The following is a 26,946-nucleotide window of genomic DNA, read 5'->3' as shown; positions in this document are numbered from 1 at the left end:
AGAATGTCTCAGCAAGAGTTACATAATAATTGGCATTGAGAAATTTACATTGCTATTCAGTGCAAGTTATCCTATTTGCATAGTTAAAGTATGCAGGTAACCCGACCCTGGCCTGCTTTAATGTACTAAGTTGCAGTACTGAGTGGCAGAATTTTTTCATGCTCACAAACTCCTAATTTGGCCTAGACTGCCAGCAGCATGTATAGAGAGCAAAGGTGCATAAGCAAAAATTAAGTCCGGCTGCACTCATGTAATTCCTGATCTTAGATACAAAACAGTATTCACACAAGCTTGGGAGTTTTCTGACATTGCCCATTTGGTTGTGGAATGGTGCACATAGCAAAAACGCATTAGTACACAAGAGCTCGTCATTAGTAAATAGCAACTAGCAAAGAAATGCTGCCTGTGCATCATGTGACGTACAAAAACTGTTAATGAACTTACCATGTGTTCTCCACTTAGATCCTGAACCACTTTAATCTGATCAAAGTCGTAAGGCCCTTTGAAGCCGTGCGCTGCTTTAAACTTAACAGGTCTTGTGTAAGGCATCCCCTCATCATCACTGGAGGAAGCATCATCTTGATCCATATGGAACACTAAAGATAGCAACAACTGACAATTTTACAGCAATAACATTCAACAGAGATGATATTGTACTGCTGAAGACTGTGATGGTACTAATTTGAGCTACAAAGGCTAAGTGTGTATGGACATGTTCAAAAAGCATTCTTTAGATTCGTTTGTCGTTCCCATGTTCCTTACAGGCCACTTCTATACATCTTCCTACAACCAAGAGGATGGATAGCCCAAATTAATTATGATTGCTAAAGCAACCTACCCTGCTCAATAGGCACAATTACAAGACAACAATCCTGATCAGAAGCTCTTAAATAAAAATTTAAGGTGGTGATACTTTAAACTTACCTTCATCTCGGACACTCTTAACTTTATTTACAGCTTTTTCACCATACTCTTCAGCAAGGTGCTTGGCTCTCTTCACCGATTTACCCAAAAATTTCTTTAGCTGATTACTGGAAAATAGTGACATTTATCAGACGAAAATATGCCTTCCAGATCTCCCCATAATGTTCAGGGGCTAACAGTCCAGAATGTAACTAGCAGTTACAATAACAAGTGAGGTTAATATTGATATTGAACTGTAAGTATGAATAAAGGTTAAGATTGTCCATGGATACAGTATTTTGAGGCAGGCTCAATACCTCAATAGGTGCACTGAAACTTCCTTCAATTCCTTTAAAATCTGGTTATGCACTTACAATTTAAGAGATGGCAAGTTTGCAAAGAATGTCATAGGATAAACCTCCCAAATTCTAACGGTTTTGTGGGGGGGAAGGGGGTGGTCATCAAGAGGAGAAAAACAGGAGAGAATAGAAAATAACTGCAGTTTGCTTGCATCTGCAGCTTCAGCAATTTAAAAATCACTTTCTCTCCAGGAAAGTTCTCATCGCTGCTTGGACAGCTGAGTAACATTTTCTGGAATCCTGAGTACTGACGTTACATCTAAATTTACCCGCGAAACTGCGAGATCTCTAACCTAAATAAAGCACTTTTAGTAAAAGTAGTCCAACACCACTGTACACAGGCCACTGCTTTCCAGTGGAGGATTAAGGGAATGTAGCAGCTGTAAACAACTGCATAAATTTGATTTGGTCTGTTAGATACCAAAAGCAAAACACTTTTACATAGAATGAGAAATCAAGAGTGTTACAAAGCTGCACTGCATAGTGTCAAATTTAAGGTTGCAGTAGTACAATAAGCTACAGGACTCGGGTAAGATCTGTGGAGTGCGATGCGCAGACAGAGAAGTTATACTGTCAATCGCGCATGGAAGCAGTTAAGATCGAGTCTGCCAAAAGGTGCTCTCCACATGTATTACATAGAATTACATACAATCTACAACGCAGAAACAGGCCGTTTAACCCAACTGGTCTATGCTGGTGTTTATATTCCACACGAACCTCCTCTAACTGTAATTACCTCTTACCACCCTGCGACCATATTCCTTGATCTCTCATGTTTGCAAGAAGCCTCCCCTTAAATGCATTTGAATGCAACAACTTGTATTTATATGGTGTTTTTGGCAGTGGAAAACATCGGAAGGGACTCCGCAGGAGCACAATCAGACATAAATTGACAGCCAAGAGAGGAAATATTAAGAGCGGTGGCTGAAAGTTGGGTCAAAAAGGTAGGTTACTCAAACTGGTACAAGACAGCATCTTGGAAAATCTCCCATTGCGTAGCTTCAGTGCTGAGTTACATTGCCACTTCTGTGTCAATGGGCACCCGCAATCCAGTGGCGTCAACACTGAAGTGGCTGTACAACTGCAGCCTGGGAGTTGTATGATTTATGTATTATTGAAGAGGAAGGAAAGTCTATGGAGGAGTAACTTTTAAAAAATGACATTTTACTGCAATCAGGAAAACTCACTAGTTGGGATTACCTCCTTGCGAGCCCACTCCACTGAATTATGGTAAACTTTCCCTGCAGTCTTGCAGTGGCGCCAGTGCAGACCACGGCAGGGGGGGGTGGGGGGGGTTCAAACCAGCCTGAGGTTTGCTCTGGAGCCACCCAACCCAAAACTAAGGGATGGAGATACAATTAACAAAAGCCTAGTTTCTAAGGGTAGGGTTGCTATGGCGTGGCCCTCAGGCCATTTTGAAGTCATGCCCTGAGCTGTTTGCAATAGAGCCACTCCATAACACTTCTTGTAATGAACTACAGGAGTGGACCAGAAAGAAGACTGCTCGAGGGTATCCATGTTGGCAAAGAAACTGACAAAATATAGACTTAATTTCTTCTATAAAAATGGGAGCATTTTGAATAAAAATGTACATCACCACAGACTTTCCTTTTGCTTGAATGCCTAATTAGTCCTGATCGCGTTACTGCCATATTAATGTACTGCAATTCAAGGATCCCCTGTACTTTTTAGTACACCCACAGTGGAGAACAGGCTGTTCATATTCAGTGGTGATGTAGAACAGGCTCTTGCATTGTGCTACCTAATTTGGCCAGAGGTGATGTATATTTAGATTAATTTTACTTTATGTTGCAGGGGAATAAACTTTTGACATGTTATATTTCACCATTTCAACACTATTCACTCACCAAGATATGATTTTTATTTTCATGAAGCTATGCTCCTTTACAACTTAGAATTAAACATGCAGGAAAAATGGCCATTACAACTTAAGAAACATACTACAATTTATATGACAGAATACAAATTAAGGTAAAAGCAATAACACTTCCTTTAAAAGTATTGCCAAATATTTCCTATTAAGCAAGTCTATTTGAAACACTGCAAAAATTATCAAATTATTGAACAGGTAAAAATGTAACTTACGTTTTCTGTTTGATTTTGTGGCCATCTTGCTCACTTTGAGTTGGTTGAATCTTTTCTTCATCATCTGACTGTGCAGCATCATTACTACAATGGCAAACATCCTGATTAAAGCATGCCATCTACTTGTTAACATATGGATGTTTTACATGCAGTCATTAGTCTAAATTCCTACTTAATTAATACACTAACCCAGTTTAAAATCAGATCACAAGTTGATTCTTAGACTAGGCTCATAAGCATTTCTACTGACAATTGATGTTAAGCATCAACTGAAGAAATGAGCCAGTTACTCTGCTCAAGTGCAAGAACAAGTTACAGAGGCAATTACATCTGGAGAGACATTAAACTGCTCCGGAGACAACTAGGAATACCTTTTGCTTGTTTTGTTAATGTTAACTAAACAGACTGTTCAAGTATAATGCAGTGTAACCCACTTTATGCTCATGCTGACTTTTCATCATTAGTGAATGGGGAAAAATATACTATTTAGTTGGCAAATTTGGTAAAGAATGTATACTGTCATTTTAATTCTGATAAGGTTTAACTTATGATTTGCAACAAGAATGAAACCTCACCAGCCGTGTTATGTGATACTTCATATTTCTGCTAGTTATTTTGTTGAATATATAGAAACTTTTATAGTTGGATACTGCAGCCAAAAGAACGGTAGCTGACGTGCTGAGTAGTGCCTAAAGTCATCACGAGTTGGCTCACACATTTAATATGGAATCAATTTTAACTAGAAATAAACCCCATTAGAACACAAGTCAGCCTGGGCTTGGTAGACAATAAATTTCATGATTAAATGGACAAAAGATGCAATATCAGATATGGTGGGTTGGGGCGGGGGGGGGGGGGGGGTGCACAGTACTAGCACTGGTCTCATACCTCACATACTCCTTTGTTCGGCGCATGATGTGTAATGTCAGTGGGTTAAGGCCTTTGGGAAGTTTTTCCTCAGCCATATTTAGAGGGATCTCTTCCCCAGTGTCTAGATTCTTCACCATCACGCTTGCTAAAATTTCCTTTTGTAAAAGAAAGAAACTAGTTTAATAGTCTTTTAAAGCAAGCCATAAAAATCTAACAGGTTAAGTGCAAATAACCAGATCTCTTGACATGAAAGGACTAAAGAAGAGCACAATGTACAGCAATTGACAAGAAAATGTAGTAAGTTTTTGTGATGCACATAAACTTATTAATGCCTCGGAAATAAAGGTGGCTGATGATGTTATGGGGAAAAAGGACAAAGTAGGAGTGTAATAATTTCACTCTGCACTGCAGTAATTGCATCACTCCTCAAACCATTTCTAACTTCCTTAAATGATGGTGTGGAGATGCCAGAGTTGGACTGGGGTGGACAAATGTAAGAAGTCACACAACACCAGGTTATAGTCCAACAGCTTTATTTGAAATCACAAGCTTTCGGAGCGCTGCTCCTTCTTCAGGTGAAGTGGAGAAATGCATAAAGGCACAGCTTATATAGTCAGAGAATCATGTCAGATGTTTACAGGTACCTTTTCCAACTGCCATTTATCACACCTCGGCAGAGAGATAATCACAGCAGTCAAAGGTGTGAATGGTGTCCAAACAGGTCAGTCAGGGAAACATTACATCAAAGAACAATGAGGTGGGGTCAAATATTGCAGATGCTGGGGTCTGTATGAAAAACAAAAAAAGACAAAACACATTTTTTTTGGCTGGAAATCACAGCAGGTCCAGCCGCATCTGTGTAGAGAGAACAAGCCAATGTCGACTCGAGTCTGGATGACCCTGCATCAGGTGGGGTTACATGTAGCGTGACATGAACCCAAGATCTCGGTTGAGGCCGTCCTCATGGGTGCAGAACTTGGCTATCAGTTTCTGCTCGACGATTTTGCGTTGTGTGTCTTGAAGGCCACCTTGGAGAATGCTTACCCGAAGATCGGAGGCTGAATGTCCTTGACTGCTGAAGTGTTCCCCGACTGGGAGGGAACAATCCTGCCTGGTGATTGTTGCGCGGTGTCCGTTCATCCGTTGTCGCAGTGTCTGCATGGTCTCGCCGATGTACCATGCTCCGGGGCATCCTTTCCTGCAACGTATGAGGTAGACAACGTTGGCCGAGTCACATGAGTATGTACCATGTACCTGGTGGGTGGTGTCCTCACGTGTGATGATGGTATCTGTGTTGATGATCTGGCATGTCTTGCAGAGGTTGCTGTGGCAGGGTTGTGTGGTGTCGTGGTCGCTGTTCTCCTGGAAGCTGGGTAATTTGCTGCGAACGATGGTCTGTTTGAGGTTAGGCGGCTGTTTGAAAGCGAGTAGTGGAGGCGTGGGGATGGCCTTAGCGAGGTGTTCGTCGTCATCGATGACATGTTGAAGGCTGCGAAGAACATGGCGTAGTTTCTCCGCTCCGGGGAAGTACTGGACGACGAAGGGTACTCTGCTGGTTGTGTCCCGTGTTTGTCTTCTGAGGAGGTCTATGCGATTTTTCGCTGTGGCCCGTCGGACACCATTCACACCTTTGACTGCTGTGATTATCTCTCTGCCGAGGTGTGATAAATGGCAGTTGGAAAGGTTACCTGTAAACATCTGACATGATTCTCTGACTATATAAGCTGTGTCTTTGTGCATTTCTCCACTTCACCTGAAGAAGGAGCAGCGCTCCGAAAGCTTGTGATTGCAAATAAAGCTGTTGGACTATAACCTGGTGTTGTGTGACTTCTTACATTCCTTAAATGAGAATCAGTCTTTCTGAATAAAAAGCAACTGTGCTGCATAATGTATCATCCAAAATATGCATCAAGTTGAAAAGGAAGGAGCTACATCCTTGAGCACCAAATCCTGGAGAGCGAGTCAATAAACCCCACCCAGCAAGGGAGAATTTAAACCAAGGGTTTTTCCATGTATTTGACCTGTCCAGGCAGGGCATGTGAAGGTCAAAATATTAACTCAGGTAAAGCATATGCTTGGTGGCAAGATCTATCCTTACACAAAGTGCATGTAGTAAGATAGATAAAAGGATTTGCTGCATGTGGTAATGCCACTTGAGTGTTATTGCAATATAGGACTAAAGCAATATCAGTGATAATTATTTGTTCAAGCCAAAGAACTGGCACAGTACCTATGGGCTGATTGGACGCCTCCTGTACTATAAACTTCTCTAATTGTACTTCTTGGACCCCTCTGGAAGTTTGCACCAGATTCAATCCATCAAGTACTGATGGGCTACGAAGCACAAGTAATGGCTACCAATAGTCTGTGAATGGCAAGGCCTTTCTTCAATTAGTGCAACCATACCAGTAATTGATCAGTATTGCAATTAAAGATAACACCTCATCATAAAGCCTGTGCCAACAAGCCAAAGAGCTACTGCAAATTTTTTCCTCCCAAACACAGGGCCATCATAGCAACAGAAGGAAAAAAAGGAGAAAATCTGGGTAGCATCATACAGGAAGGTGATGTGGTGTGAAATGGTGGCATTGTGCCCTTAGAAGTGTGGAAACCATATACAGGAAACTTTGTGCTATCCGGCACCCACGGGACCGAGCTGCTGCCGTTGCCTCAAAACTGCCGTACTCTCCAGAGTTAATGTTGAGAGATACGAGATTCTTATCTCCGTATTTGACAACAAACACTGTTGCTTAGCAACAGCTTCTAAACACTCGGGTGTGGCCCTAAAGCTCTGTAGCTGAAGCTGTTGCTATAGCTACAGACCTTGCACAGCTTGACTGTTCAAACAAAGCAAAAAAAAACAAAGAATAAAAAACAGCTGCTGATTTTTGCCGGTGGCTCCAGATTGCCGGATAGCTCACCTCCGGATAGCACAAAGTTTCCTGTACAGTACTTCAACATGATTGATTGCCTTAGATTCGTCTAAGTGTCAAATACTTTTTAAAACAAACAAGGAATCAATATACTAGACTCAATTTTTCCAACAATAGTGAAATTATATCTTCACATATTAATTGTGCAACATTAGTGAGATTATTGTAAGTCTACCAACAAATTGTTAACAATTCAATTCACTGACCTTGTAGATGACATTTCACAGTATTACGAAGCGGAGGGGAAAAAATCAGGACTATATCGGATACTTTTATTTACAGAAATAGATCAACTGCCTCATAGTTCATACATAGTTCAGTGCATTAGAGAGTCAAAAATGTGCTTTGTGGGAAGAAAATGAAACATGAAAATGCAATTTCTGCATCACCAGGGTATTAACAAGTGGCTTCAGTATCTCTGGACCGGGGGCCAGACTCCTGTCTAGCAAGTCCTGCCAGAGAGTGCCTGTGAGGATGTATAGTTAAGCAGCACTAGGCTGTGCTGTGATGTTCTGCAGAGTCGAACAACATGAGGACGCTCATCGTTTAGTCTCAATTAAGAGGAATGGCTACATGGTTCAGGTATTGGATATTGGCTGACTGAAGTCAGGAACTGGACACCTGTGGAAACGTTAGTGCTTCAGGAGTACTGGAGTGAAAACTAGCAAATAAAAGTATTTTTTAAATCAATACAATGAGTACAGATATGATGCTGTCAAGGCAATTCTTTTAGACACTGTCCTTCAATGTACTGTTTCCCTCTTGGGCAATCACTAACTAATAAGCACCCAATACCACAATTTGTAACTGCTATAATAGCCATAGTTTCCAGTTTGCTAAGGCGGCAACTAAATACAGAACATTTGTTCTACGCATTCTGTACAGAGTTTTGGAAGTCACTGCATTGAAGACAGTCCTTAAAAACCAAATGGGACAACATTAAATGATCACGAGGTTATAACACATCTGATCTGGAGATGGAGATGCGACACTTTTGAAATCAATAAAAATGAATTAAAAATTAGAGTAATTATAGGGTTAATCTTTTTATTCCCATCAATCTGAATATCTACAAGGCAAGTCACATTTTAAACAGAGAATATACATCACTTATTTTTGCTAGACAAACGACTAGAATTCTTCACCTCATCTGTAAGTTCTCGTCCAGAGTTTGACCTTGGTCTTTGTGGTCCTATCACCTCAGTTTCAGGAACACCAGATGCCAATTCTCCAGCCCCTTTTCCATTTTCCTGTAAATCGAATTTAAAAAGCGCTCAAATAAGGATAGTTAACAACCAGGTAGATTATGTCTTAACATAAATTTAAGCTCTTTTGGTCTGGACCATGATGTTTAGTTTTCACTTAATGGACACTAAATAATTCAAAAGTTCTTGAAAGGTCATCGTGCCGATGCGCTGCAATACACAGGAGCCAATTTCTCATTTTTTTGAAAGTGAAATGGAACTCTGGCAAATAAGTGTGTGTGTTTGGAAGAAGGGTTCAGCACATTTCCCAGAACAGATTTCAGACACTACACAGCACAAGTACAGTAATTATATTCGATGTCCCACCTCTGCTAAAATTAATAGAAAATGAACTATTAAAAACTAGGATATTGGTGGCAATTAACACTTTCAGGATTAGATAGGAACAGGAGTAGCCCATTCAGCCCTTCGAGCCTATCCTGCCATTCAATGAGATCATGGCTGATCTCTATCCTAACTCCATCCACCCGCTTTGGCTCTATATCCCTCAATACCTTGGCGAGCAAAAAAAAATCTCAGATTTAAAATTATTAATTGAGCTAGCATCTACTGCTTTGAGGGAGAGTTCCACACTTCTACCACCCTTTGAGTGAAGTGTTTCCTAGCTACTCTCCTGAATCGCCTGGCTCTGATTTTAAGGTTATGTCCCTTTATCCTAGACTCCCCCATCAGTGGAAAAAGTTTCTCTATCAAACATATCAATTTTTTTCAAAATCCTAAAAGCCGAAATCAACTCACCCCTTAATCTTCTATACTCCAGGAAATACAAGCCTAGTTTATGTAATATTGTTGAGTTCCATATTCAATTAGAGGGTGAGAAGGTTGGATCTCAAACAAGCGTGCTGAGCTTGAATAAAGGAGACTATGAAGGTATGAGAGCGGAATTAATTAGAGTGGACTGGGAAAATAGATTAAAGGGTAAGACGGTACATGACCAGTGGTGTACATTTAAGGAGTTATTTTACAACTTCCAAAAAAAATATATTCCACTGAGGAAAAAAGGGTGTAAAAGAAAAGATAGCCATCCGTGGCTAAGTAAAGTAATTAAGGGTAGTATCCGACTAAAAACAAGGGCATATAAGGTAGCCAAATCTAGTGGGAGGATGGAAGATTGGGAAGTCTTTAAAAGACAGCAAAAAATAACAAAAAGATTGATTAAGAAAGGGAAGATAGATTATGAAAGTAAATTAGCAAAAAATATAAAAACAGATAGTAAAAGTTTCTATAGTTATATAAAAAGAAAAAGGGTGGCTAAAGTAAATGTTGGTCCCTTAGAGGATGAGACCGGGAAATTAATGGTGGGAAACATGGAGATGGCAAAAACACTGAACAATTATTTTGTATCAGTCTTTACAGTAGAGGACACTAAGAATATCCCAACATTGGACAAACAGGGGGCTCTAGGGGGGGAGGAACTAAATACGATTAAAATCACTAAGGAAGTGGTACTTGGTAAAATAATGGGACTCAAGGCGGATAAATCCCCTGGACCTGATGGCTTGCATCCCAGGGTCTTGAGGGAAGTAGCGGTAGGGATTGTGGATGCATTGGTAATAATTTTCCAAAACTCACTGGACTCAGCAAAGGTCCCAGCAGATTGGAAAACTGCTAATGTAACACCCTTATTTAAAAAGGGTAGTAGGCAGAAGGCTGGAAACTATAGACCTGTTAGCCTAACATCTGTGGTTGGTAAAATGTTAGAGTCCATTATTAAGGAGACAGTAACGGGACATTTGGATAAACATAATTTAATAGGGCAAACTCAGCATGGTTTCATGAAGGGGAAGTCATGTTTAACAAATTTGCTTGAGTTTTTTGAGGAAGTAACATACAGGGTGGATAAAGGGGAACCAGTGGACGTAGTGTATTTAGACTTCCAAAAGGCATTTGACAAGGTGCCACACAAAAGATTATTGCTCAAGATAAAAAATCACGGGATTGGGGGTAATATTCTGGCGTGGGTGGAGGATTGGCTCTCTAACAGAAAGCAGAGAGTTGGGATAAATGGTTCGTTCTCAGATTGGCAACCAGTAACTAGTGGTGTTCCGCAGGGGTCAGTGCTGGGTCCCCAACTCTTTACAATCTATATTAACGATTTGGAGGAGGGGACCGAGTGTAACATATCAAAGTTTGCAGATGATACAAAGATGGGAGGGAAAGTAGTGAGTGAGGAGGACATAAAAAACCTGCAAAGGGACATAGACAGGCTAAGTAAGTGGGCAGAGATTTGGCAGATGGAATACAATACTGGAAAGTGTGAGGTTATGCACTTTGGCAGGAAAAATCATAGAGCAAGTTATTATCTTAATGGCAAGAAACTGGAAAGTACTGTAGTACAAAGGGATCTGGGGGTCCTGGTGCACGAAACTCAAAAAGTTAGTATGCAGGTGCAGCAAGTGATTAAGAAGGCCAATGGAATGTTGGCTTTTATTGCTAGGGGGTTGGAATATAAAAACAGGGAGGTATTGCTGCAGTTGTACAAGGTATTGGTGAGGCCGCACCTGGAATACTGCATACAGTTTTGGTGTCCATACTTAAGAAAAGACATACTTGCTCTCGAGTCAGTACAAAGAAGGTTCACTCGGTTAATCCCGGGGATGAGGGGGTGGACATATGAGGAGAGGTTGAGTAGATTGGGACTCTACTCATTGGAGTTCAGAAGAATGAGAGGCGATCTTATTGAAACATATAAGATTGTGAAGGGGCTTGATCGGGTGGATGCGGTGAGGATGTTCCCAATGATGGGTGAAACTAGAACTAGGGGGCATAATCTTAAAATAAGGGGCTGCTCATTCAAAACTGAGATGAGGAGAAACTTCTTCACTCAGAGGGTGGTAGGTTTGTGGAATTTGCTGCCCCAGAAAGCTGTGGAAGCTACATCATTAAATAAATTTAAAACAGAAATAGATAGTTTCCTAGAAGTAAAGGGAATAAAGGGTTACGGGGAGCGGGCAGGAAATTGGACATGAGTCTGGGTTCGGAATGGTCATGGCCCTGTGGGTAGTGGAGCAGGCCCAGGGGCCGTGTAGCCTTGTTCTGCTCCTACTGTGTTCTAATTCTGTTAGATTTCAGGAGATGGTTTTATTCCTGTTCCTGGCTGGGGTGGAGATCGCCTTTACAGAAGGTAAGTACTGTAGAAAATATAGGGACAGAGTGATCTCCTGGAAGAATTTCGATCGCCTAGATGGGTCGGAGAGGAATTTCCCAGATTTTTTTCTCCCAAATTGGCCATTGGGTCTTTATCTGGTTTTTCGCCTCTCCCGGGAGATCACATGGGTTCGGGTGGATGCAGAGTGATAGAAGATTTGAGGTTAGGATCAGATCAGCCATGATCTTATTGAATGGTGGAGCAGGCTCGAGGGGCCGATTGGCCTACTCCTGCTCCTATTTCTTATGTTCTTATGTTCTTATTTCCTCATAATCTAATCCTTTGAGCCCAGGTAACATTCTGGTAAATCTGCACTGCACTCCTTCCAAGGACAATATGTCCTTTCTAAGGTGCAGTGTCCAGAACTGTACTCCAGATGTGGAGTAACCAGGGCTTTGTATAGCTGCAGCAAAATTTCCTCCCCTTTATATTCTAGCCCTCTAGTTATAAAGTCTAACATTCCATTAGCCATTTTGATTATTTTTTGTACCCAACTACTACATTTCAGTGATCAGTGTCCATGGGCCCCTAAATCTCTCTGGACCACCACTGTTCCCATCTTCTCACCATTTATAAAAATGCTCTGATCTTTCCTTTTTTGGTCCAAAAGGGATGACCTCACTTACCCGTGTTGAAATCCATCTGCCACAGTTTCGCCCACTCACTTAATCTATGAATGCCTCTTTGTAATTTTATGCTCCCGTCTATACTACTTACTATACAACCAATCTTTGAGTCATCGGCAAACTTGGTTATATGGCTCTCTTATGCTATCGAAGTCGTCAATATAGTAATACTGGAGGCCCCAGCCAATTAGAGTACATACCCATTATCTCTACTCTGTCTTCTACCACCTAATCAATCTCCTAACCAGGTCAATAAATTGCCTTCAATTCCACGAGCTTTAATTTTAGCCAACAGTCTCCTATGTGGAACCTTATTGAATGCTTTCTGGAAGTTCATATAAAATACATCTATACACATTTTCCCTGTCTACTCATTTAGTTACTTCCTTAAAAAAAATTCAATTAGGTTCGTTAAGCATGACCTACCCTTCACAAATCCACATTGGCTCTCTCTAATCAGCTCAAATTTCTCGAAGTGCTCAGTTTCTCTGTCTTTATGGATTCCAACAGCTTTCCCACAACAGATGTTAGACTAACAGGTCTTTTGCACCATGTTTTCAGGTAAGGTGGTGACATGGTCAGTGGACATCAGAAGGAAGCTGTGAAATACCTTTAAGTGCCAAAACCTGAAATGTATAGTCATGGTCAATGTTCCCTTCAATTTTTTTTGGGTGCGCAGCCCCTGGCCCATTCAAAATACCACACATACGCGGTTTTTCCTCATTTAAAAGCCGGTGAGCTGGCTGCACGGGAGTTCCAGAGTGCTGCAGGCCATGCAGCTTAAAGGGAACACTGGTCATGGTACAATCTCCCTCAGTCAATTATAATGCACAAGTTTATTTCTCATACTGTGACATGATCAGTTGAATTTTTAAATACAAAACAGATTACAAATCGTTTTCCTACTCCAACTAATATTTTAAAAAACTGCTCCATTTCGCCCATACAGCCCTACCCATTCCCACAGATCAAATTATACCAACAAGAATCTGAAGTGTTGCTGCAGTGGTAAATCAAATTTTCTCTTTACTCATTCACAGTGCACGAGGTTAATCTCAATTTCCAATCTTAAACCAAATTGATATTTGCCTTAAGTAGAGAGGGCATTCAATGCGACAAGCTATCTTCATTCTAAAATTTAAAGCTTTCCGTGTTAGACTCTAACGGTTTCCATATATTTGACAGTTTCCATATATTTTACAGATCTATCAATTAAAAATTCACTAGACGCCATTATATTAATCAAATTGATTTCACAGTTTCCAAGTTCAGCGCTTCGAAATGACACAGAACTGATAATCCCCTTCAAAAGCTTAAATTTGCTTTCTTCTCCACCCAAACTAATTAAACCATTAACTGTCAAATTGATGTTAGTAAAAAAGTTATGCATTTAAAAACATCATTTCCAGGCCTACCGATTAACCTGGCTCTGATGGTTGGCGGCCAATCATATGAGCAAGTCACTAAAACTTGCATCTGTCAAACAAAATTTCAGAAGCACGAGCCAACATTTGAAAAATTAGACCTGGAGCTAGAATAGATTCTTTCAGACATGTATTCACATGGCACACACCACAGAATGTTACAAATTTAAGGTTCTGGAAATAGAAAACTACAATCCCATTTCTGCAGGATTTACAAAACAATTTTATCATTGCAAGTAAACTCAATTTGCTAGTTAAGCAGTCACAAATATCAGGTTTGTCTCCTCCCTGTACTGATAAAAACACAATATAGATTGATGGAGTCTGTGTTGAGACTAAGGAAAAAGCAAATTTCCATTGATCATTATTGTGGGGAGAGGTGCTGTATTAATCGACGAAGATTCTGAAGAACACAGTAACGAAAACCTCTCTATTTACAGTGCCAAGTTACTAAAGAAATTGAAATTAAAAATACAACACGTTTTCATACTTCTAAATTAACATAAGACGCAGGAGTAGGTCGTTTGGCCCCGCGAGCCTGGTCCGCCATTCAATAAGATCATGACTGATCTGATCTTGGCCTCAACCTGCCCGCTTCCCATAACCCTGGACTCCCTTATCATTCAAAAATCTGTCTATCTCCACCTTGATTATATTCAATGACCCAGCCTCCACAGCGCTCTGGGGAAGAGAATTCCAAAGATTCACAATCCTCAGAGAAGAAATTCCTCATTTCCGATTTAAAAGGGTGCCCCCTTATTCTGAAATTATGCCCCCTCGGGGAAACATCCTCTCTGTATCTACCCTGTCAAGCCCCTTCAGAATCTTTTGTTTCAATAAGATCATCTCTCATTCTTCTAAACTCCAATGAGTATAGGCCCAACCTGCTCAACCTTTCTTCATAAGACAACCCCTTCATCTCCGGAATCAACCTCGTGAACCTTCTCTGAACTGCCTCCAATGCAGGTATATCCTTCCTTAAATAAGGAGACCAAAACTGTATGCAGTACTCCGGGTGTGTTCTCACCATCGCCCTGTACAGTTGTAACAGGACTTCCATACTTTTATACTCCATTCCCTTTGCAACACTCCATTTGCCTTCCTAATTACTTCCTGTACCTGCATGCTTACATTGAGATTCATGTACAAGGACCCCCAGATTCCTCTGTACCTCAGCATTTTGTAATCGCTCCCCATTTAAATAATAATTTGCTTTTTTATTTTTCCTACCAAAATGGATAACCTTGCATTTTCCCACATTAAACTCCATTTGCCAGATTTTTGCCCACTCACTTAGCCTATCTATACCCCTTTGGAGATTCTTTGCATCCTCCACACAATTTGCTTTCCCACCTATCTTTGTATCAGCAGCAAACTTGGCTACATTATACTCAGTCCTTTCATCCAAGTCATTAATATAGATTGTAAATAGTTGAGGCCCCAGCACTGATCTCTGCGGCACCCCACTAGTTACAGTTTGCCAACCTGAAAATGACCCATTTATCCCAACACTGTTTTCTGTTAGTTAGCCAATCCTCTATCCATGCCAATATATTACCCCCAACCCTGTGAGCTCTTATCTTGTGTAGTAACCTTTCATGTGGCACCTTATCGAATGCCTTCTGGAAATCCAAATACACATCTACTGGTTCCCTTTTATCCACCCTGCTCGTTACATCCTCAAAGAACTCCAGCAAATTTGTCAAACATGACTGCTTGACTATATTGTGATTTTCTAAATGTCCTGCTATCACTTCCTTAATGATGGACTCCAGCATTTTTCCAATGACAGATGTTAGGCTAACTGGTCGATAGTTGCCTGCTTTCTGTCGCCCTCCTTTCTTAAATAGGGACGTTACATTTGCGGTTTTCCAGTCCTCTGGGACCTCTCCAGAATCCATGGAATTTTGGTAGATTACAACCAATGCATCCACTATCTCTGCAGCCACCTCTTAAGACTCTAGAATGCACGTCATTGGGTCCAGGGGACTTGTCACCTTTAGTCCCATTAGTTTGCCGAGTACTTTCTCTCCAGTGATAGTTTTAAATCCCATCCCCCCCGACCACCCTAACAGCCCCTTGATTATCCATTATTGGGATGCTTTCAGTGTCTTCTGCTGTGAAGACCGATACAAAATATTTGTTCAAGGTGTCCGCCATTTCCGTTTCCCATTATTAATCCCCCAGACTCATCCTCCAGGGGACCAATGTTTACTTTAGCTACTCTCTTCCTTTTTATATACCTGTAGAAGCTCTTACTGTCTGTTTTTATATTTCTTGCTAGCTTACTCTCATAAGCTATCTTCTCTCTATCATTTTTTTTAGTCGTCCTTTGCTGCTTTTTGAAAATTTCCCAATCCTCTGGCCTTTCACTATTCTTCACAACATTGAGGCAGAAATTCCGATCCCTTTGGGTGGGTACACGCTGTGTACTCACCCATAGGGACATCGGAAATGCCGGTTCCAGGCATGCACTGCGCATGCGCTGGAAACCGGCATTTCCAATCTGTCAAGAAAGCTCTTGACAGATCGGACGCCTGCCCTGGAGCAGGGCCTCTGCGGGTGGAGAGTTCCGTTTTTTGGAGACCCTCCGCCCGCAGAAAACATTTACTATTCTTGCGTGTTGAAGTAAAAAAAATGTTTTTCCACTGATTTATCATTTTAAAATACTAAAGAAAGGTAAGTTTATTTTTAACCCAGTTAAAAACTAATATTTTTCTCAAAAATTAACTATTTTAAACAAAAATTTAAATTTATGTAATTTATAGTCACTTTAAAAATGTGATTTAAAAAAAAAATATTTAAAGTTTTACTTATGTTTTGGGGGTGATCTCTTCATAGATTTGACAGATCTTCCTGTCAAATCTATGAATGGAGATTCCCTGCTCTGATTGGCTCCCCATGGCCCACGTGATCCCAGGGATGCTGCGAACTACCTGCGCCCCTGGGATACGCGTGCCCTGCACACCGGCAGTTTGAAGAGGCCCAGCAATGGAACTCTGCGCCTCCCGGGAGCTCTCCGGTCCAGGCGGAGATTTTTCCAAACCGTAGCCCTCTACGAATGGAATTTCTGGGCCAATGTATGCTTGTTTTCAATTCGCTACCATCCTTTACTTCCTTAGTTAGCCACTGATGGTTCATCCTTCTCAAGAGTCTTTCTTTCTCACTGGAGAATCATTGGGTCCAAGAGCTTAAGTAATGTGGACTACATTCACAAGTCTGCATTTGTGCACTGAAAGTAGTAAGTTTAAACTAAATATGGGCACTTTAAACACCTCTCTCATTTACCAAATTGTTTCAACAAGCTAATATCATTGCTTTCTACATACCTGTGCAGTAACCACTTTGTCTCCACTGGTTGCACTTGCGAGATCTAACGAATGCTGCAGTTCTTTGGTTAGATTCTCTACAGCAGTGTTGGGACTCACAAGTCCACTGGATGCAACAGGATCTGCAGGAACTGCATTGTTAAAAAAATTACACCATTTACAAACTAGAATTTTTCATTCAACTTCATTGTACCAAATGGCTTTTAGAACAGAGTTTAGTAATTGTGGGCCAAGTAAGCAAACGCAATGCCTCTGTTTTAAATGAAGTAACACAAAAGTATTACAGCTAAGAGTAGCTGCTTATAAACAAAAATATCAGGGACTATTTAGCACCATTTGTGAAGTCGCTGCACCCCTGGAACATGAATGCAAATCTAGGGAGGGTTGCAGGTTTAAAATAGAAGACAAAAGGAAACTGCAAAGAAGCTGCATTGAAAGGAAAGAAAGCGGCATTTTAGATTTTAACCTTACAAGCAGAGTGTTTTGAAAGGAGGAGTCCAAAGCTTTGTGCAATCTCGGGCATGAAACCAGGCCTTGGGCAGCAATTACAGTCGACAAATTAATAATTGCGTCAATGTGCTATACATTCCAAGCATTCAGAAAATTATTTTGAGCACAAAATTTATTATATTCAAGATTATTGATGTTACAACTTCCAAACTAGCTATCTGAATTAATCTTTAAAAGGATGAAATAAACAAGACTCAACCATTGCTGGCTTGAATATTTTCATGGTTCCATGGTACAGATATGTATCGGCAATTCCACAAATAACATTTGCCAACATGTACCTACAAAGTCCTTGGGGCAGATGTACTTTTAAAAAGTTCTGTTGGCTGCCATATCCTCCTCCACCTGTCGATTCCACTTTCGCCCTGTAGTCAAATAGCAGTCTATTCGATCATCCAACTCTAGATTCAACATGCACCAGACTGATAACTTCAATTAATGGGAGAATTGGTCCGGAAGTTAAATTCCCATGGCTATCTTGTGTTCAGCTGATGTTGCTAATGCGCAAACCAATCTGTATTTGGAGAGCCAATATCTGCTTTGATTAAGTATTACTGCCCAAAAAATAATCTATGCACCCTGACCATCACTTGATCTGCATTTAATTAGCTCTTAATTGGTATAATGAAAAGAAATACCAAGTTTGGCTGTATGACTAGCCTAACAGCAGATCTGCTTCTCCTGCCTGTGGAACTCACCCCTCAGAACACGTCACTTCCTGGATCACTGTCTACTGTTTTTCAAGCAGTTCAAAGCAGAGTTAACGATCATTTGCTAGAGTACTCCAAAAGGAAATTCTACTTGCCAATGATACCCAAGTAGAAGTTAATTTTGGTCCCTGCATAGACCAAGTTTGAGAGACATCTGCTTTGGTTGATTTGTGTCCCTTACACCCGTTAGGCCACCGACCAATTTAGCTTGTTTGCTGTTCTGGTTCTTAAGTGAGGAGTTTGGGTTTGGTCAGTCTCAAAAAGGTTCCAATGAATGCAAGCCAACAGCATAAAACTGCCCATACCCAGCAAGAAACTCAGAATACAGATGACTGTTGAAATTGAAAGCTAATCTTACTCAAGTGGTAACTGGCCATAGAAATGCTCTACACTTGTGCAAAAAAACTATTCTATCTCTTCGTGATGGGATCCTCACCTTGAGAAGGACAAGATTTATCACAAACGTATACTGATGGAACTACTGCAAGCTGTGAACAGATAGTCTACACTAGCCAGTTACAGGCTCTGGCACAAAAACAAGAGACAAATCAGAATACTTACCAATTGCAAGGCATACATTCAGGACTACTTTGAAATCAAGAGCGATGCAGATCATATTGTGAAATTATCCTATTTCACAACAGAGTATATGACACCAAAGTTTCACTGGTCATCATAGAATTTAAATATACAATTCTAGATCATTCTGCAAGTATGCCCTACCACAAGACAAAGCTGACCAAATCAAACTTGGCTGCAGCAAAAGCAGCTGCAGCAAATATTTTTTTAATACACAGGTCTTCTGTATTGCTGCTCAATAGATAGCCTGTAATTCTCACATCCATCAGCGCAGTGAACACCTGACCCCATGAACTAATTGCAACGACCAAGAATTCAGTCATCAGATTATTTCAGTTACTACACAGATTACAAAACATCTTTAAAGCAGATTTTTGAGCAGTTAATTATACTAGTTTGTTTTAAACAGATTGCTTTGAATGCAGGTGCAAACTGTTGCCTATAAGGCATCAAGCTTTATTACCACAAGTTACTTCCACTGTATAAAATGCTAAAGCATGTCAGAGGCCTTCGCTTTGGCAAGTATTCAAGGCTTCCTCCCACACAACAGAAAAGCAAACCATCTGCAAAATTAGTTTGAGTGACAAACAATATTCAGCAACGCTTTTAAAACATTAATATATACATCTTTGAAAAAGAAATAATTCACTCTTGCATAGCATGCTTAGGACAGTGATTAAAATAGATTGGTTTCAGCAAAATTATATTGAGTGAGCTACTCTGAAAACAAACAATTATTTAGGATATTACACAATCATTTTACAACAAGTATTTATGTAGTGCCTTTAACGTAGTAAAATGTCCCAAGGTGCTGCACAGGGGTATTATAAGACAAAAAATTTGACACTGAGCCACATAAGGATAAATTATGGCAGGTGACCAAAAGCTTTGTCAAAGAGGTAGGTTTTAAGGAGCGTCTTAAAGGAGGAAAGAGAGGTAGCGAGGCAGAGAGATTTAGGGAGGGAATTCCAGAGCTGAGGGCCGAGGCAACAGATCAATACGTACACACAAGATCAATATGTCCCAAATTGGGGAGAAGGAAATTAAGTCAAAACTGGTGGAATCAACACTAATAATGACGATGGTGTATCTCTGCTAAATGGATAACTTTTAGAGCTACGTAGATTGAGAAAGTTCATGAAACAGTTAAATCTTTGCACAAACTGATCTGTTACGTGTGTATTAATTTAGTTAAATGCTACTAGATATACCATTTCTGTGCTGTATATTCCATGTACACTTCAAAACGGGCATATTTATTGTAACACTAATGTAGAGAGGTATTAAAAATGCAGAGACAATAGAAAATGCAAGACTGCTCTGATGGCACACAAGGTCAATTCTCACCACATATGGAACTGTGGCAACATCAGCATTATCTGCATCATCAGACACTGTGGTTACAGAAAAAGTATGTGAACTATAAATGCAAGCTCTTTCCTTCAATATATACATAAAAGTTGTAGTTATTTATACATTCTCTGCAAAGCATTTCAAAACTCTCTCCAGACACAGAACAAAGGAGTATCAAACATCATGACTGGCTGTAAAACAACCTTCAATATAAAAACTACTGAATAAAAGTTCTGGTATAAACACAGCCAGGATTACAAAAGTTACTTATAAGCATTTCACAGATGATTTGGACTTACTTAATGCATGGTTAATTTATTTTCTGCATAATTATTTTAGCACCTTTTAATAATAATTTCTTTAAGAGATCTTTTTGGTATTTATAAGTTCATTTTGCAATTTAAAAAAATGGCGCAGCACCTCAACTTACCTTCTAGACCTAAAGAACTATGCACGTCTAAGGCAGTTTCACTTTTCTTCTTTCGTGGAGGGGGAGCAGGACGTGCAGGTGGTGGTGGCCGTGGAGGAGGGACACCTGATCCTGGTGGTGGAGGTCGTATCGGTGTAGGTTTCTTGGTGCTAGCTACTATGTCGGGTTCTACGTTAATCTGCCTTGGCGGTTTTGGAGGTTGCAACTCTTCAGCTAAGAACACGTCTTGGAGAGGGAAACAATCTCCAGAAACATGTTCCAAAATGTCTGCTTTCTTGACCGCTTTGACCTTCTCAGCTTTATCTTTGACCTCCTCAGCTTTATCTGATGGCTGATGTGAAGGTATAAAAGAGTCTTCACTGGATTTCTCCAAACACAATCTACTAACAACTTCTGTTGATGTTCCATTCCCATCATTCAGTGACACTACTGAGAAAGTTTCTAAAGATGGCAGAGTTGTCCGAGTATCTGACAGGAGGTCTGCCTGCTCAGTCTTTATATCTGAGCTGCTTTGCTCTGTGAAGTCCTTTGGCTTTGCACACAATGGCTGATCAATGGTTAAAAGCCCAGCGATGTTGCGGAGTAGATCAGCTTCAGCTAATGCAGTAACTGCAACCTGACCTGTTTTTACACTGCTCTCTTCACCAGTATATGAGGATTCAGCTTTCAGCAGGCTCTTCTGTTGGTACTCTTCCTCTGCTTTGTCAAGAACCTAAGAGGAGTAAAAAGATATAATCAATTGTAAGTTCAAAAGAACATTCAAACAGAAATTGGTTTCTTGCAAATTAGGTTTTTTTTTAAAAAAGGTTGACCATGTGTGTTTTGTAGATTAATGATGATTTTTATAAATAATGTATAGTGCAAAAATGGTACCAACTGTTCTGGGCTCACATCTCTTGGATCTTTACATAATTTTGTTAAAGTACCATGCCCAATTTTACAAAAGCATATCAAGGCTGTAACATTGAAACAAATTCAGTGCAAGATTTAAGTTTTATTAATTCTTTTACCAGCTACAAAACATAACCAATTGGAGGGTCCTGTAAATAGTTACCTTTAAGGACAGGAGAAATGTGGATGACAAGGCCACCTGGAAGAGGGGGAACACAGAAGGAGATCCCCAAAACTCATTCCTCCTAGTTAATCAAGCCTCATTGAAAGCAAAGGCAGCTGAACCCTTGAAACCATGTGATTTATGTTTGTTGGTTGCGGGGAGAGGAGAAAATGTATGAGAGCTGGTGTGTGTGTAGGTGGGCTCGTAATGGGAGCAATCAAAGTTCATAAGAGATTTGAAAATTTAAAAGCCTAGAAGTTAAATGGCTATATTTCAATATTGCAATACAAAATGCGCTCTACTGGTAGAGGCCCAACGACACTTCAGAATGCAAGCACAGCAAAGACACATTTAGAAGAAACACAGTAGATCTTTTACAATTTTGCATACAACTAGAAGGGAGCAAAAACTGCAGTTTAGCATATTAGTCAGTTTTGTCATTAAAAAAGCAATTTATCTCAGGATTGAAGGTTGTAAACACGGCTAAAAAAACGGTACTTTGGGATGAAAGACATCTAAACTACATACAAAAATACCAACGCCCAAACACTAATTTAATAAAATAGAAATTAAACTGATAGCTGTCCCAACATTAAATACAATACAAGACATACATTTTCTGTTCAATTTATAACTAGTATTCAGCTTTGACTCAGTCTTAGCATTCTCACCCTAGTCAGAAGATAATGGGCTCAAGCCCCATTCTAGGCTGATACTCCAGGACAGTACAGTACTGAGTGAATGCAGCACTGTCAGGTACCATCTTTTAGATGAAACATTAAACCGAAAACCCATCTGTCCCCTCAGGTGGACGTAAAAGTTCCCATACCACTATTCGAAAAGTAGGGGAGTTCCCCCATTTTTATCCCTCAACCATCATTTAAAAAAATCTGGTCCTTTAACTCGTTGCTGTTTGAGGGAACTTGCTGTGGAGCCCAAATTGGCTGACACTTTTCCCTACATTACAACAGCGACTACACTTCAGAAGTACTTCATTAGTTGTGAAGTGCTTTGGGAAGTCATGAAAAATGCTATATAAATCCACATGCTTTCTTTCCATACTTTCCTCTCCTCACCTGTAGGCAGTGATTCATGCTGGGGTACAGTTGCAGGCTACTGGCAACCGACCGTTATCTAGCCCACATAACTCCAAGTTTGAGCCAAGACAGCAAAGCCTAGATTTTCCGATAAGAGTACAGTTTAGACCCATGATCAGAAGCAGGTTTTTCTGATAGCTTTTGGAAAATCTCAAAAGGAACCTCAACCCATTATCAGCCTTTGCCCAGGTTGATTTTGGGGCCTGGAGGAGGGGAAAGAGGACTGAAGTAGTAAAAATAAAGAGAACGAAAACTCAAGGTACAAGCACGAGTCTGCAATTAAGTGACAGAGCAGCCGAGCACCCAACAGTGCATGATAGCGGCCAAGTGGAAGTGATTGCAAGGAAGGTCATTCTGTGCTTCTCTATGGCGCCATCCCCATAGTTTAGCAATGCAGCCAAGCTCAGCTGCAGTCTAAAACTTGGTTGCATGGCTAATCTATGGGGATGGTGCGATGGAGAACACAAGGTATCAATGTTATTGATCACAGGAGCTGTAGATGTCCTTGCAGATGGCACAGCTTTGTATCTGGCTCTCTGATAAACACTGGATCCTGTGAAGACAATTCCCCATGGTTGTTGCTAGATTGGTGTGGCAAGGCCAGCTGATATGGTGGGTGGCATCTTGGGTGTGGCCAATTATGGTGTGCTGGCTTTTGAACATCCTGGCAAGCCTTCTTTCGTGAATTGCCACTGAAAGCATGACATATTGCAATTGGCGTGCTTTCAAGGATGCCACCAAAATTACCTTTAAAATCAAGCATTCACTTATATTTCGGTCAAATTGGGTCTGAGGTCTCAGCTTCCTTTGGGAATAGAAACCTCGGCCCGCACTAACCATTGACTAATGTGAGATATGTTCCCCTCTGTATACAGATGCAGGCGTGCACAAATGACCTCTTGTGCACCCTGACCTCTCTGGCATTCCTTTTACTTGTCCTCCTTTTCCAAATACTTCAAATAAGGGGATTCCCACTGGGAAATCGGTTGGTGCCAGTAATGGTGCTGGGGCAAAAAAATAGAATTGGTAGAAAGGCTTATTAGAATGCAAGTTCCAGCAAAGAAAAAAAGCTAAGAAATATATTTAAACATTACTGAACCCTTTCCACGGTCTCTGTATACTTGTTAGGTAGCTACCTGAGACACCCATTTCAAGTGGTGTCCAGTGTGCTGGAAATTGCATAAAAGACATCTCCAAACTGACATTGACACACACAAATAGGAAAATTCTAATTCAAAAATCTATGCTCAAGTGCCTGCAATCCATTTGATCATTCAGGGCATCATACTCGAGCCTAATTCTGTCTTCATTCAATGATCATGTGTCTGCACTTTCCAGCAGCGATTAGGTATCAATAGCAAGAACTCTGACGAATCTTTTCCCTCTGCAGCCCATGGACCACCAAGGCCAACTGTGGCACCTCCAGTGCCACTCTGGTCAAAAAGCTATCTGTGCACAGACCAGGAATGAAACTTAGAGATCAGTACCACAACAATTCTGCTCCACTGTACATTGCCTGTGCCAGCTCTTCAACTGGAGGTATCTACTCGAATCCTATTTCCCTGCTCTTTCTTTGTACATTTATATATTCTTGCTTTTCAAATACTTATCCAATTCCATTTTCAATGATTTTATCCTCTCATCCTCAATAGCCATTCTTGGTAAAGCATTCTATGAAAAAATTGTGAAAATACTTATTTCCCCATTAATTTCTTCTGCTGGTAATCCCAAGTCTATATACTTCCTTGCTACTGATAAGTGAATGCATTTTATGACAGTTTACAGCGATGATTGGATGGCTTAGCTATTTTTGCTTTGAAGTCTTTCTGAAGACACATACCTCAGTGAATGAAATATGGCGCAAGCAACATATATAGCCCATTTTTATCATTAAAATATTTCCGAATCCACCCAAGGTCCCCATCAAATCCAGCTTTTGTATGTGGTCTCCTGATTCTGGACTCATTCAACAAGATACAGAATGGTGCATTGTTATGATTTTGAAATTGGAAAACTTAGCAAAAAAAAAGTACCATACACATCTAATAATTGCTGAACACAAATCCTGCTGCTCAAATGCTTAACACATTGTGCCCATCATGGTAAAATATTTAGTGACATCTCTTCATAAAAGCTTAAAGACCATTTGGGTTGTTTTTGAAAAAACAGGAAAAATGTTAGTGGGTTACAGGTGAAATAACAAACCTCATTTTTATCTCCATGACTATGTTCAAATGGAAATTCTTGATCAAGTTTCTGGGTTCCATTGTCTATTTTATCCTGTTAAGGAATAAAGAACAAAAATAATTATGAATCTAATGTTCTACCAGCATTGTTTCAATAGAGAATTATCTATAAAATGAACATTAGATACCAATATCTCCTGTTCATCCTTCAATATAATGACACATTGTGTTTTGAAATTTCAAGTCCTCAGTTGCACAGTAGAATTATGAGTTCAATGTTTCATTCAGAAAGTTTTTTATTTCAAGTTAAATTAATACAAAATCACTCTTTAATGCACAAGTCTGTTATTGCACTCAATTTTGTGGGGCATGTTATTAAAGTGGTTATGTTACTGAACTAGTAATCCAGAGGTCTGGCCTAATTATGTGGAGACACGAGTTCAAATCCCACCACGGTAGTTGAGGAATTCAATTCAACTATTTAAATAAATCTGGAATAAAAAGCTAGCATCAGTAATGGTGACCAGGATTGTTGTAAAAACCCAACTGGTTCACTGATATCCTTTAGGGAAGGAAACCTGCCGTCCTCCAGGCCCACAGCAATGTGGTTGACTCTTAACTGCCCTCTGAAATGGCCACTAGCAAGCCACTCAGTCGTATCAAAAAACTGCTACAATGGATTGCTCGCCACCACCTTCTCAAGGGCAATTAGGGATGGGCAATAAATGCTGGCCTTGCCAACGTTGCCCACATCCCAAGAATAAATAAATTAAAAAAATTACCTCTGGACAACCCAGAAACTTAACACAAGTCGTCACCGCAACATCTTTAATATACATTACAAAATTAAAATCCAGGATGCAATACTCTTAATGTAGCTTTCATTTATCAAATTGGGTGGCAGGAGCAAAATCATTTTGAAGAGTTCTTAGTGTTATATAATGGATAACCAGTGCTATCAAAAAGGGGTAGTTATCATAAAACCATGACAACAAAACCTGAGGAATTTATAAATATTCACCAGAATCAAGAGATAAAATTACTGTACAACCACGGGGAGGTATAAAAAAAATGTAGCTTTTAGGTGAACTTTGTACTCTAAAGTGAGCGGCATCACTTGCGGAATAGAATGCCTAATACATAGGAACAGGAGTAGGCCATTCAGCCCCGTTCCACCATTCGATTAGATCATGGTTGATCTTTACCTGAACTCCATTTACCTGCCTTTGATCCATATCCCTTCATACTCTTGCCTAGTACTAAGCACTGTGGTTCAACTGCTTAATAAACTTGCATTTATATAGTGCCTTTAAATAGGAAAACGTCCCAAGGCACTTTACAGAAGCATTAACAAAATTTGACACCGAGCCACATAAGATATTAGGGAAGATGACCAAAAGCTTGGTCAAAGAGGTAGTTTTAAAGAGCGTCTCAAAGGAGGAAAGAGGGGTAGAGGGTTTTTTTTTGGGGGGGGGGAATGTCAAGAGCTTAGGGCCTCGGTAGCTGAAGGCACGGCCGCCAATGGTGGAGCGATTAAAATTGGGGATGTGCAAGAGGCCAGAATTGGAGAAGCGCAGATATCTGAGTGTTGTAGCAGGTTACAGAGATAGGGAGAGGTAAAACCATTGAGGGATCTGCAAATATGGATGAGAATTTTAAAATTGAGGCGTTGCTTAACCAGGAGCCAATGTAGGGCAGTGAACAGGACTTTGTGCGAGTTAGGATACAGGCAGCAGAATTTGGGATGAGCTCAATCAAGTTTATGGAGGGTGGAAGATGGCATGCCAGCCAGGAGTGTGTTTGAATGGTCAAGTCTAGAGGTTACAATGGCATGGATGAGGGTTCCAGCAGCAGATGAGCTGAGGCAGGGGTGGAGTCGGGCGATGTTACGGAGGTTGAAGTAGACGGTCTTAGTGAAGGTGCAGATACGTGGTCAAAAGCTCTTCAGGGTAAATACATAAATCAGAGTAATTAATTAGATTTAAGCAAAGTGATGGGACAGCCGAGACCCGTTGCCTACAATTCTTGTGTCACATGGGAATCCAGGAGGCTTCATGTGTCCTG

The 26,946-nt window shown here is 40.4% G+C and overlaps 1 protein-coding gene across 1 annotated transcript in view; it reads right to left on the bottom strand.

The window, feature by feature from the left end:
* Nucleotides 1-26,946, bottom strand: part of wdr44 (WD repeat domain 44) — a 153,638-nt gene that overhangs the window by 23,659 nt on the left and 103,033 nt on the right. The window contains exons 6-13 of the mRNA XM_085987490.1: nt 24,902-24,976; nt 20,546-21,257; nt 16,964-17,094; nt 8,317-8,421; nt 4,257-4,393; nt 3,369-3,452; nt 925-1,031; nt 445-596 (exon numbers count right to left, since the gene is read on the bottom strand). Coding sequence (XP_085843616.1) covers nt 445-596; nt 925-1,031; nt 3,369-3,452; nt 4,257-4,393; nt 8,317-8,421; nt 16,964-17,094; nt 20,546-21,257; nt 24,902-24,976 — 1,503 coding nt within the window. The remainder of the gene's footprint in view (nt 1-444; nt 597-924; nt 1,032-3,368; nt 3,453-4,256; nt 4,394-8,316; nt 8,422-16,963; nt 17,095-20,545; nt 21,258-24,901; nt 24,977-26,946) is intronic.

The sequence above is a fragment of the Somniosus microcephalus genome, chromosome 1 (genome assembly GCF_052327205.1).
Source record: "Somniosus microcephalus isolate GS21.2 chromosome 1, FLI_Smic_1.0, whole genome shotgun sequence".
Lineage (NCBI taxonomy): Eukaryota > Metazoa > Chordata > Chondrichthyes > Squaliformes > Somniosidae > Somniosus > Somniosus microcephalus.
Note: the sequence above shows the minus strand (reverse complement) of the source record. Positions and strands in the feature narration are given on the sequence as shown.